This window comes from Barbus barbus (genome assembly GCF_936440315.1).
Source record: "Barbus barbus genome assembly, chromosome: 13".
In the NCBI taxonomy this organism is placed as follows: domain Eukaryota; kingdom Metazoa; phylum Chordata; class Actinopteri; order Cypriniformes; family Cyprinidae; genus Barbus; species Barbus barbus.
In genome coordinates this window covers 10,440,500-10,454,620 of record NC_136741.1, presented here as the reverse complement: position 1 = coordinate 10,454,620, position 14,121 = coordinate 10,440,500, and the positions used below count along the sequence as shown (strand labels likewise).

General features: G+C 35.3%; 2 protein-coding genes across 3 annotated transcripts in view; one reads left to right on the top strand and one right to left on the bottom strand.

Annotated features, from left to right (window-relative positions):
* Positions 1-1,715: 1,715 nt before the first annotated feature.
* On the bottom strand, positions 1,716-10,078 carry LOC306879051 (tRNA (guanine(6)-N(2))-methyltransferase THUMP3-like). Of its 2 annotated transcripts, none has more exons than XM_079431735.1 (10): positions 10,032-10,078; positions 9,600-9,778; positions 8,326-8,403; positions 7,731-8,183; positions 5,436-5,566; positions 3,141-3,210; positions 2,938-3,053; positions 2,468-2,572; positions 2,252-2,375; positions 1,716-2,057 (listed from the first exon to the last, which is right to left on the bottom strand). In XM_079431735.1, exons 1-10 carry the CDS (start codon positions 10,075-10,077, stop codon positions 1,869-1,871), a joined length of 1,491 nt encoding a protein of 496 aa, XP_079287861.1. In that variant the 5' UTR covers position 10,078; the 3' UTR covers positions 1,716-1,868. The 2 variants fall into 2 exon arrangements, with proteins under 2 accessions (XP_079287861.1, XP_079287862.1); XM_079431736.1 differs by lacking the exon at positions 10,032-10,078 and adding an exon at positions 9,958-10,024.
* A 2,977-nt stretch (positions 10,079-13,055) lies between these two features.
* Positions 13,056-14,121, top strand: part of LOC306878676 (plexin-B1-like) — a 52,614-nt gene continuing 51,548 nt past the window's right edge. The window contains exon 1 of the mRNA XM_079431155.1: positions 13,056-13,192. The gene's annotated coding sequence lies outside the window, so the exon portion shown is untranslated. The remainder of the gene's footprint in view (positions 13,193-14,121) is intronic.

Genomic DNA, 14,121 nt, shown 5'->3' with positions numbered 1-14,121 from the left:
TTGTTTAATGATTTGTTTAATAATGATCTCATTGGCATTAACTGAAAACAGCAATAAGGGTTAGTTTATGTGTTTTGAGCAAGATGAAAATAGGGGACATGTTAGTGTTTGATGTTTTATTGAGTTTTAGAATTTAGAAAAGTTTCTGTGTTGGATTTAAATAAGGCTTGTGCTTAGATTAAAGAAGAGTAGGAGAAGAACATTGCTGAAAACCCTAGCCTAATCTGGTTTGCTGGCTTAATCTGGTCTTCTGGCCTGACCAGGCTGGAAAACCAACTGAGACAAGTATCTTAGACCAGCTTAGACTGGTTTAAGTATTTTTTCCTCCTTTACTCCAAAAACAGTTGTTGACAATAACAATGAAGTGATCAATACATCATATGTTACACACTGTATAATAAAGTTAGCATAATTAACATGTTAATGTGCATTACTGCTAGCTATTTTGTTGCAAGACATTCATTTAGAAAAAGCATCAAACCCTGCATGCATGTAGAACTGTAGAAAGCTAGATGAAGATTTTTTCTCAGCAAAGAGAAAAAAAGGTGAATGCAATCATAGGTTTAAAACTGATAAATAATATCAGATACATATGAATGTTTTACAAGTGTTATGTGCATTACATATTCTGCAAAACCTTAAACAAGTTTAGGCAGTTAGACTGTTTGCGAATATCATGCACACTTTTTACAAAACACTAAACACATTCTCACTCACTAAAGCACAATTTGCACTGATGAACTTGTGATGCAAAACCCTAAACACAACAAAGCAAAAGTTAAGCACAATTGCCACACAGCTGTCATCATTTACACACGATTCAAAATTATTCACACTTCTTTCTAAATATGTGATCAGAATATACAGAATATAAACCAGTTCAAAGTGCACAGATGGCATGGGTGCATCCATCAACAATGGATAACAATTTGAGAGGTAGAGGAAGAGAGTATATGAGGTGTTGGAAGAAGAGGACGAGAAACAGCAAGACCAAGAGCAGTCATTTCAGATGAAATTAGAGCTACCGTGATAGACCATGTTCTTGTGCATTGGAAAGACAATGAGTGAGGCAGGACAGTGTTCAACATCATTTGAGCAGATTCTCTGGCTACCGGATATTTAGATAATTTTTTTTTATCTTTAGTTTTTTTTCAATGTTTTTGTATGGAATTGTAAGACTACCTCGTTAGGGCGTAAGAACTTGCCTGTGGTGACATAGACGTGCTGTCTTGACCAGGCTTGATCTGCCACACCAGAGGTTATAATTTAGAATATTGTCCCTTTAAACGATTGTTTGATTTTGCCAAGAGTCAGGGGTTCTGTGAATTTAGGTTGAAAATTTGCGTTTAAAGTTTTGAGACAATGAGTCATGGTTTTGAGAAATATGATTGAGCAATTCTGAAAAACTGTAATAAAGTGTCTTTATGGTTCTATTGCTTGGATTTGTCACTGTTAGACTCCGAAAAAAGACTTTTGAAGCATGTGTATGCGTATGATGTATTGGATGTCCATGTACCTCAACTATCTGTGTATGCTTGACTATTTTGGTTCAAGTCACCCTGTGCACACCCCTATTAAAATATGTAATCTAAACCATCACTTTGCATTTAAACCATTAAAGACAAATATGGTAAGTCCAATGCAGAGTGAACATATTATTTGCAGTTGTACTTAATCATTTTCTTTTCACAAAGAAATAAATCACACCTTGAATTGAACGTAAACATATGAACATTTTATTATCTTGGAATCAGGATAGATTGTCTTGAGTGAACTAATCATAAAAAGACAAAAGAACAAACTTTGGCATATTAACTTAACATAAAGGAGGAACACAACGGCCTTTGCTAATTTGTCTGTCAGGCTTCTCACTGACTAGCATCCTTCATATTCTCTCTTAGTGATCCTGTTGCTGTATGAGGCTCCATTACATCTTCAGAAGTGTTGCCAAAAACTACTGCCGTTCTTTTGAGAACAAAAACGCCAGCATGCAGTCCTCCCACATTCACCCAAACAGTGTGCAATTTCCGCCACTGCCCCTCCATCTGCGACAATGCCTGCAAAAGATGGTTAAAATATTATGTAGGCCATTATAGGGAGAAATGGACTTTCTGCATTATACATGACAAGGACCTAGATAAAATTCATATATATTCAATATATAAAACTTCCAGGTCCCATGAAAACCTCACTCCAATATGCTTTTAATGAACCACATCATGAACTATGAAAAGGATCTCAGTAGCCATACCTTCAGGAAGCATTTTTTATCCTGGGTCAGCAGTACAGCTTTTCCTGTACCAGGTTTACAAACTCGAGCCATTTCTCGAAGACATAATGGGTATAATTCCCAGTTCTTCTTCTTGGATCCCATTCTTTAACACACACACACACACACACACCCCACAAACAGTTTAAAATACTGGAATAATTCTATAATTGCATAGCTCCAGATATCGGTCAGTACCTTTTTCCAAAAGGCATGTCAGTAATGATGATATCCACTGAACTGCTTCTCATGGGTAGATTGCACAAGTCCCACTGAACTATGTCTAAGGGCAAGCCTGAAGAGCTACAAATAAATAAAACAGTGAGAATATATGGACTGGGATAAAAAATAATAAAAAAAGGTATATATACACTGTATGTATGTATGTATATATATACACACACAGTATATACACACACACACACATACATACATACACACACACACACATACACGCCTGTTATTAATATCTTGTGATGAAACTAATATTATAATAATAGCTAAAGAAATATATATATATATAAAAAATTACAAAAGCACATAAAATGATCACAAAACATTTAAAAGAAACCTAAAAATAACCTAATTCAAAATATAAATACAACTATAGTATATAAATAGTAATAAGTAATAGTAGTAAAAGGTAGACCGGACACAAGCTTCCTTACCTTCCTCCATCATGTGTTCTCTTTAGGATGTGCTTGATATTATTGACCGATCGGCTGACTGCTGTGCCATTGTTATCTCCAGCTAAAAAGAATGAATTCTGCCACTCCATAACTCCCTGTTTAAAAAGAAGTTGATGATTCACCTCTTATGAAAGAGAAAATATACAGACTGAAAATTTAGCAGTTTAATTAATTTTACAAACCTCTAAAGGTATTGCTCCAGTTCCACACATGGGATCTACAATCACATCTGACACCTGTGGCTTGCAAAGTCTGAAATATAAAAAAACAGAAATCAATAGTCAGAGACACAATTGTTTTCTTTCTTGCATTTCCTTCAAATCTATAAGCATTACAGATACACAGGTTCACATATCAAAAATATACAACTATCACTACAAGAGTCTATATTTTGAGAGGGGTATGCACATTCAGTTCGGCATGTGAATAAATCTTGTTCATCTTGGAGAAGAATCTGTTTTGTCATTATACAGGTACATCTCAAAAAATTAGAATATCATGAAAAAGGTCAATATTTTGTGTCACATTTCAGAAAGTGAAACCCATATATTATATAGATTCATTACACAGAGTGAAATATTTCAAGCCTTTATTTCTTGAAATTAGCATCTATCGCTATTTACACAGTGCAAATAGCCGCTGTCTAAAAACTCTTTAACAAGGATGCGTTAAATTGATTAAAATATATATAAAATATTATAAGAGATTCATATTTTAAAATAAATGCTATACTTTTCAACTGTTTAAAAGGATCATGTAACACAGATTCATTTTTTTAGCAGCTATTACACATTTTGAAATCTCAAGGAGAAATTTAAAATATATTAAAATATAAAACAGTTCTTTTACTATTTATGATCAAATAAATGCAGCCTTGATGAGCATAAGAGACTTTTCAAAATTGTTAACTTTTGACCAATAGTGTACTTTCAGAATAATATTATTTTTGTATTATGTAGCAAATTATAAGCTCAAAAGGGAATTGTATATAAATAATAAATAAATAAATTTACAATTAGTTATATCGGCTGACAGTAATAACTGTAGCAGAATTAAATTGCCATCAATTGATCTGTCCGTCCAGCGAACATTCAGTGCAAGTTCATATCAGCTCTAAGAAAGGATATTTCCTTGGCCACAGAAAATACTTTCCTATTAATGCATTGATTAGAGCATGTAGCGAGGGTCAAAATCGTAAAGAGACATTTAATTTGCAAGGCAGAACCAGAAATTCATGTAATTTTTGCACACAACTTTTATCAACTAAACACTAATGCAAATTAGTCTAACAAACAAACATACAATCACTCATACATGGGGAAAGGGCAAATGAGAGTTGATGGATGAAACCATCAGGAAACCAGAGAATGAAGCTATGAAGAGAGTCAGTTAACCACCTGAATAAAACCATCAGCGCCATTTATAACTGGGTCTATAGCTTATACTAAACCTCCGTTTCGTTTAGTTAAATGTACGATACTTGCAATGCCTTTGGTCGTTGAACGAGTGTCCGGATGCAGTCTCGGATGAAAGTTCTGATGGTTTGGTGGTGTTGGAGTTCAAGTTCTTCCGGAACTCCAAAAGATGTTATTCTGGCTCGGTGGTAATTGGGAGTGTCTTCCCAGGTAGAAAGGGAAAAACAGCTAAGAAAGAGATCTGCTGAGATCCGAGGATTCTTGGTTGAATAGAAAGTCAAGGCCGCAAGGCCTGGCACAAAAACTTAAGGGTCCAGAAGAGTTCTAGCTCACATCCTCTTAGGAGAACCGCAGACTGCAGGGGCGTCACTGATTTGCGAGCTTTATCTACTATAGAGGTCACACCTCTGGGGTGTCAAATAGCCAATGGAGTCCTGAATTTTTGGAGGGAAGGTTTAATGACTCTGTCTCTGAAGATGGTAATTTGCTTAGGTAATTCGGCTGGGTTAATGCACAAACTACTAAAGATTCTTAGGAAACTAATATGTTGCGCATAGGTATCAACATGTAATGTTCACTCTCAATTAGATCATCCGAAGACGTGGCATAATGTCTTTTTCCTAAGGGGAAATGAAGTGAGTTGCTCTGCCAGCATTCCTTTGAGCAATAAAACAAGTGTTATAAGATGGGTTGCCATGGAACCAGAGGCCTGATCTGCCTTATGTGTTAGATGCATTTCGGGGGAAGGGTCCACAGACCCTCATAGTTGGCCCTTTGGTTAGTTGAGGGGGCATAAGAGATTATTTGTTAAATATAGCAAATAGTTGTGTGTCTGATTGGTCCAAATGCTACAATTATATTTTAATAATAAAATTGTATAAACTTTAAAAAAAAAAAAAAAAAAAAAATTACAACAGAGCAGCCCCTGCAATAATGACACTTCCAGACAATGGAGTGGTATTGTGGAACTTTATCTAGTATAGTACCATGAGGTAAAATTATGACATTGTGACAACCTTATTGGAATGATTGCAAACAACACTTTACATGAATGTTGCTTACCTAAGCATGCCATAAGCCAGCGTAGAACGTAGAGTGGTCGGGCCAAAGTGAGTGATGTTTCTCCTATGTAGACTCTCCACTGTGAGAGCAATACCAACAACAACTTCATTATTGTGGATATTCAACAGCACCTAGTAAATAAGAGAGAAACACACTTGTTACAATCACTTTGTTTTACTGAACCTTTATTATTACTTTGCAAACCACACTGGACTGCAATACACTACATATATACAGTGCTGCTTGAAAGTTTGCGAACCCCTTGCAGAATCTGTGAAAATGTGAGTAATTTTAAGAAAATAGAGATCATACACAATGCATGTAATTTTTTTACTGTCCTGAGTAAGAGATTTTACATAAAAGATGTTTACATTTAGTCCACAAGACAAAAAAAAGATGAAATTATTAAAATAACCCCATTCAAAAGTTTGGGAACCCTTGGTTCTTAATACCGTGTTTGGTTACCTGGATGATCCACGACATGAGTCCCTTGTTTGTTCTGAACAGTTAAACTGAGCACTGTTCTTCAGAAAAATCCTCCACGTCCTGCGGAATCTTTGGTTTTCCAGCATGTTTTGCATATTGAACCCTTTCCAGCAGTGATTGTATGATTTTGAGATCCATCTTTTCACACTCAGGACAATTGAGGGACTCAAACAACCATTAAAAAAGGTTCAAACATCCACTGATGCTCCAGAAGGAAACACGATGCATTAAGAGCCGGGGGGTAAAAACTTTTTGAATTTGAAGGTCAAGGTAAATTGTACTTAATGTGTCTTCCAGGAAACATGCAAGTATTTTCTGTTGCTTCCGAAGGGCAGTACTAAATAGAAAAAAATTATATTTCTACAAAATAAGAAAATTTTGGACGTCATCCTGTTCAAAAGTTTTCACCCCCCATCGTGCATCGTATTTCCTTCTAGAGCATCAGTGAATGTCTGTAGCTTTTTTTAACAGTTGTGTTTGAGTCCCTCAATTGTCCTCGGTGTGAAAAGACGGATCTCAAAATCATATGGTCACTGCTGGAAAGGGTTCAATATGCAAAAGATGCTGGAAAACTGAAGATTCCGCAGGACATGGAGGATTTTTCTGAAGAACAGTGCTCAGTTTAACTGTTCAGAACAAACAAGGGACTCATGCCGTGGATCATCCAGGTAACCAAACACAGTATTAAGAACCAAGGGTTCCCAAACTTTTGAATGGGGTTATTTTAATAATTTCAGCAATTTTTTTTGTCTTGTGGACTAAATGTAAACATCTTTTATGTGAAATGTGTTACTCGGGACACTACTAAATAAAAAAATAACGTGCATTTTGTATGATCGCTCTCTTAATTTGTTAAAATTACTCACATTTTCTGCAAGGGGTTCACAAACTTTCAAGCAGCACTGTACATACACATTATATAGACATACATATACACACACAAACATATATAGGCTAAAAAAATCTTAAGGCTAAAAGTAGGTCCTAACTTGATTTAGGAGAAACTCTTAAAAATAATGGGTGTGCTAGTCAATTTTAAGACTCTTAAAATTTGGGTCTAAGAGTATTTCACAAAGCACTTTGGTTCTACAACCAGCTCCTAAATCTGTGAAAAGTTAGGAGTGGTCAAGAGTACTCCTAACTCACTTAGACCAAATCACAAACAATCCTAAAATGTTTTCTGCAGGCAATCTACCTTGGAACGTTAACATTTTAGAAATATTTCACAATTTCCCTTTAATTTAATTATCCTGTCCTTCATGTACAAGCTGGGAAAGAGACAACAGGTGTCCTTGCATCAACTTTAGTTGTTTTTTTTTTGTTGCACAAAACCTTACTATTAGGCATGATTATTCCTGTCGGTTAAATAAAAGCCTGATTGTATGCATATTCACTTGTTTATGAAACAGACATGTAAGTGGCTGACAATTCACTGAACATATACTTGTTTAGTGACACTTTTTAAAAAATGACAATAAAAAATTTATTTGAATATGCCAACATTATTTTAAAATCTTTATTTGAATATGGCAACATGATACCTTGTTCTACAATATTTCTATGATTAAATCACTGATAGAGACCCTCTCCTCTATTAGCCAATCGCTTTAAGCTTGTTGACATTATCCATAGCCACGAGGCCAACCCCACACTCTCTCTTAGCTTAGGTTTCCCACCATTCCTTAGTAAAAGTTGGTCTCAGCAACTTTGTGAATAGGTTTCAAGATGAAACTCTTAAGAACTTATCACTGTGTTCTCCTAAAAAGGAATAAGACAAAATGTTTTGTGAACACTGCCCCTGAACTTTACCTCGACATCAAATTTAGTCATATCTGCTTTCCACTGAAAGAATTCTTGCACAGCTCCTCCAAAGTCTCGTGCAGCATCATTTGAGGTGAAGCAGTGTTTGTCTCCGGCTCTGTTGCATGTTACTCGAAACTTAAGAGGCGTCACCTCTGACTCCTGATCCTGGATTTCAGAGTGTTTTTCTTCCTCTGAATCATTTTCTGGCTGAGAAGAAACATCTCCTTGGTTTCCCTTCACTTCTAGAGCCTCAAGATCTTCCCAGAGCTCTTCTGGATCTGATGGGACAGCATCAGTAGATTTGGTGCCAACATTGCCGCACTGATCTGATTTTGTGGGGTTAGTTCTTTTCCGACGTCCTTTCTTCTTTTTTATAGAATTGTTCAACTTCCAGACTTCTAAGGCATTGGTCCAAGGCAACTTGGCGGCCAGTTCGAGCCAATCCAATTGCACTTCTTCCTGTTAAATAAGCATTAAACAAATGATTTTCAGTGACAAATAATCCAATAAACAAATATTGAAAATGGTGGAGCTTGGTGGGAAGCACATCATTGAGAAATGCGTATAGTTTTTAAAATAACTAATAAAATATTGAACATACCTTTGTGGTTTTGAATTGGTAGTCGTCATATTCTTTTACCACAACAAAGAGATTATCTAGAGACTTCAGCTGATGTACCTTTGGATATAAATGAATGAATATGAAAATCACATGACAATTTGAAGACAAACAGACAGTGCTGCTTTATTCACTCATGTTGTTTCAAACCAATATGACTTTTCAGTGAAACAAAAGTAGAAATTTAAGAACTGGTCATTTATTTCAAAGCAATTATCAAAGAACATTGTCTGAGGCTTTTAAGTTTAAAAGGATGCATAAGCACCATAAAAGTATCATAAATGTCTTTTGACAAGAGTACATTGTCTAATAAAACCACACTAAGTTTCGGAACTCAGAACTTCCTCCCTAGTGCAAAAAAACAAATTACTAAAACCAATCTAGGGCACGAATAGAAACAAAACAAACTCCTCTACTTGTTTATCACTCTCATAAAATGAAAAAAAAAAAGCTAAAAGGTTACACTTTATTTTAAGGTGTCCTTGTTACAATGTAACTATACATTTAAGTACTGAGTCATTAACTACACGTACTTACTAAATATTTAGGGTTAGGCTTTGAGTTACTTGTATGCAATTATGCAAATTTTATTATAATAAGTACATGTAACATGAGTAACAAGGACACCATAAAGTGTTAACCTGCAAAAAATAACTAAATTAAGGTAATGATATGTGGTTAAGGTACAAAGTTGTGTCTTTTAAGGTGACAAGCCACTGTACACCTCAAAGTACAATTTTTGCACATTTGTTTCGAACAATGTAAATGCGAGCAAGATTGACGCCATTTATTGAGACATGGTTCATGTGTCGAACAAAAAATTTTTTTTAAAAAAAGCCAGTCAGGTTCCAGACATAAAAATCCTAATCATTTTCTCCACAGTGGAATTGACAGATCTACCACGACCATGTAATTAGAGCTCTGCTTGTTTTTTGACCACTTAAAAAGAAAAAGAAAAGTGGTAAGCATGTCTTATTACTTTTTTTAAAAATCCCTTTGGGAAAAAATAAATGCACTTATTTTGTACACACCAAATAGCTTTATTGGAAGTTTTTTGTCCGGGCTTGCTGAAAATAAAATATAACGTCTTGTGTCACAATATGCGGCATGACACAGCTTTTAGTGGCACGTGTTAGTTCCTGAAAACCGGATGTGCCGATGGCTTCTGTACTTATATGCCATGCCAGTAATGTTAAACAGTCTCGTTGTCGTTACAAAATGCCAGGTTACGGGAAACAAACGAAAGTATGACTGACCTTAAGAAGCTTATCTGTAGTTATATCAAAATAAATTCTTCCTCTGTTTTTGCTGACTCTAGCAGTGGCCTGAAGCTTCTCCTGGACCTCCTCCGCTGCAGTGTGCTCGAATCCCGTCGGAACAGTCGCTCCGATCGTGACAGTCTGATCAAGCTCCTGCATTATCAGCCCCAGATAAACTGCAATAGAGGAAATAAATAAAAATACACCGGGTAGACTTTTTCCTGATAATATGACTAAAAGCCTAAAGTACTTTAGACATCGACGTTTAATAACAATTAAAAAAAAAAAATCGAGCTTGTTCTCAGTTTGTCTGCTTGTAAGCTATGTTAGCATTAAAGGGCCGAAGCATTAATACCTCAGTCATTTGTACAGTAACAGTACACCAATAATATAGCTAAACCCAGGAAAAAAATAAGCAAGAGAAGTTACCTCTTCTTCTTGTTTCGTTAAACAGCGGATCGCCTACTGAGTGCATTACCGCCACCTACTGCTAACATGGACCAAAGATCACCTTTTCCCCCAGTCCTTTGAATTTTTTTTTTTTAATAAAATTAAAAATCACATTTAATCATAATGTGGTTGCATAAAGTGTAACACAAATAAATATCAGTATGAATACTGACTGAAGTAAAAACTGTCAAAATTACAAATATAGAAGTTGTTACAAATGACCACTTTAAAGCTTAATCAAACACTACATCTCAAATGAATGAGGCATCAGGCAAGTCACTCAATACCTATAAGAGGATCTTATCAGGTACATAGTATTAAAATTTGTTCCTCTTTATTTAAAGGGCGAGAGAAGATTTGGCTGACGGACCTTCAACCCTTTGATTTTTGACCAGAGAACAAACCTAAACTCATTAAACGGCTTTATTCTTATCCCGAGGTCACCGTGGCCACCCAAATCCAGTCTGTAGGCCTATCCAGATCAGCTGGTGGAACAGCACCTAGAGATGACCTCTACAGTCCCAAATATCAGTGGAGACCATGCCACCTAGATGAGCCCCAGATCTCCAGCAAATACCTTGTCATGTCGTCATCATCCAGTTTAATTTCAGGTTGAAACACATCAATGAGTCATGAATGAATTGACTTTAGTAGACTTTAGACAAACTATTTTCTTGTTGACACTGTAAAGCTGCTTTTACACAATCGGTATTGTATAAAGCTAGGTGACTTGACTTAAATGCTTTAGTCAGTTCCATCTCCCAGAATACAGCTGGATTGTGGTAACTCAGTTGCACTTAACCTACACTTCAGTGATGCATAAAACTAAATCAAAAGAAAAAGCAGGTAACAAATAATAAATCAGTTCCAAGAGCAAAGGTGCTCAATCCTGCTCCTGCAGCTGTACTTTCCTTCATAGTTCAATTCCAAACTTGCTCAACACACCTGTCTATAATTATCAAGATCTCCTGAAGAGCTTAATTAGCTGGTTCAGGTGTATTTGACAAGGGTTGGAGCTGAACTTTGCAGGAAGGTAGATCTCCAGGAACGAGAGTGAAGATCCAAGGTCGTTTTTATAAAAAATCATTTCATGGGTTCCACCAGTAGTAGGCACTCATGCAACTTAAGCAATGATTAGTGGTCCAGTGGTTGGGACAATGTTCCTGAAGGCCCCCCAACAGTCGTTCTGAGGCTTCCCAGCTAGACCACTTCTCAACACCGAATTTTAGAAGGAGACAGTCTAGTAAACCTATGAGTATGATTATGTCTCCACAGTGACGATGGTTCAATTACAGTGTAACTGTAATATTTTCCTTATTTCTCCATTACTGCAATCATAACAGTATAATATGTCTAATTATAACTGTAGTATTTTGATATGAAAAAATGAATGAATGTAAGTGTGAATGAATGAAAATCATACTTCAACCGTATTTGGTCTACCAGTGGTTTACACTCCCAGTGGTTGGGCAAATTAGCATGAAGTGATTCATTTGCAACAAAAGAAAAGAAGAAGTTGATGAAGGAAGGGCATAAAAATTAGAAGTGGAAGTGAATTGTCATCAGTCATTGTTACATATTCATAATTCCTCCACCCTTTGACTTGCATGCCGTCCTGAACAAATGATAGGAATGAGATGCATTTGAATGTGCTGACCATTACTGAATTAAAAAGGTCTCTTAATGCTAATTGTTTCTTTCGCTGTGCACTTAGGTGTACAAATTAACTGAAATAAAAATGTGACATTTCAGAAAAAAATTCTAATTAGCTATTACATACAGCTATTACAAGGTAGTTCAGTTGGTGCAGAGATTAGTATATTTTTGTCAAATGCTACAACTGCTTTTATTGCTTAATTAGAAGCACTACAATTACTAAATTTTGTGGTCTGTTATTAATAAAGCTCTACACACTTGTGGTCTTCACACCCATTTGAAAGTCTTGGGACAGGCCCTGAGACTGCAAGTGTGCAGGTCTTCCCGGTTTATTCTGCAAAGTTTAGCTCAATCTCTTATTAAACACGCATGAAAAATCTAACAATTTTTCAGAATTTCTTGACATTTCCAGGCAGATGTGTTTCATTAGGGATGAAGCTAAATTCTGAAGGATATTGGCCCTTCTAGACAACTGATCTGTTTTATGCTGTAAGGAAGATGTGTGCTTTCAATAAGCAGGAAAATTCCTGACTCTAAATAATTAACCTTACATGTGTAAACATTTGCTTTATACATCTGTATAGGCAGACTTCTGATATAGAATGTGATTTAATCTAATTTTAATTAAAAATGTGGTGACCAAATGTGCAGTTGGGCAAAGCTTATAGTTCATGGGTAACAACCAACAACAACAAATTATCTAAAAATATTTTGTTACCCTTTTAAAATTTTGTTGCATAAGTTTTTTTTTAAAAAAGAATTCTTTCCATTTTATGTCCATTTTATGTTCAATTTTTATTAAGCAGGTTAAGAGGTCTGAGTTCTATTTAGGATTGATCTTTTCGAAGGATTTTTTGTTGTTGTAGCATTATCTTTTTTTCTTTTTTAAAAATTATTTGAAAAACAACCACACATTAATAGACATTGGTCAGTGAATAGAGTTGTCAAAATTGGGACCAATAGGGCCAGACCACAAAATAAAAAAAAAAACTAAATTGTACAAAACAATAACAGCATATTCTCTTGGGCGATCTATTTAAATCATTGACTTAAAAAAAAAAATCAGATTTAAATGAAGAAATAAAAAGAATGGCGTCGTATCTGACCAATTAGAAACTACTTCCGGGTCGCCTCTCATGGATCCAACGCTATTCGTTTTCCCTTCTAATGATTCGTTTCTGTATAAGAAACCTTTTCCCTTTGAAAAGCTGTTGCAGCGCGATATGCCGACTTTGAAAAGGTTCCAGTAAATTGCAAAGCACTTATTTTTAAATGGACATCATTTTTAACTACAAGCCAAGCGACCGACCTTTGCAATCAAAAATAATCGGGATGTTCTAATCATCAATATTATGTTTTTATTTGTTATTTTTTTATAATAATTTTTATTCATTGTGGTCAGCGTGCGAATTTGCGTTGTTCAAAAATCGTCCAAGTTGGATAAACTTTTTTCAAACACAGAAGCAGAGTAACGTGGATAGAAGGTAGGTTTTCCTAACATATGATAATTGTTACGCAAATGTTTTACACCATAGAATAGTGTAGAAATCAAGGTAATTTGTTTTCGAGTTACTCGTTCCGGTTGTGAGTGGGCTTTAAACAAAGTACGGTCTAATGGGACCCAAAACCATGAGACATTTCAAGGACTTTAAATCGTAGATGATTTACCTTGTGATTACACGAATCGTGGATTAATAGTATGTTGTCCTTCTTAAAATGGATTTAAGGAAGTCCATGCATTTACCACAGGTTAGAATAAAAACTCTTTTTGGGGGGATTTAAAAAAAAAAAATTACATTGTAATTTATCTTTTAAACTCTGTTGTTCTTGAAGATGCAATTTTGATTTAAAGTGTTATACAAAGACATATAATATTTTATGTAAATGAAGAAGTTATTTGGGTTGTTGAAAATAGGCTATGCATAATCTAAAGTTAGTTTATTTTAAATGCTTTTATTTTATTTTATTTGAAGGACTAGGATTTAAGATGAGGCATATCTACCTATTAAAACATTTATCACAAGCTAAAAACAATGCACTCCTGTGCACCTATTCATACCCATTCATATCATATTTTTAAATTAATAAATTTTTAGCAGGACAATGAGTACTTATTTTTTATAGTGTCTGGACATATTTGCTGCTACACATATTTGGTGGTGCTAAAGCATAATATTTGTATTGACAATTGGTAAAAAAAAATAAAAAGAAATTTGTCTTGCTAGGGAAAGCTTGCATTGATGATAGCACTTCTCTACATCCAGCTGGTGCCATAACTCTTCTTCTAACCACAGGGGTCGGGGTCTTATGCAGGGGTCTTATCCTCTTTACATTTGGCATTAATATTCATCTGTTAAATACAGGTGTAAACAGACTCTTTTGTTTTGTATATTGTGCTCCCAAACAGGTTGTA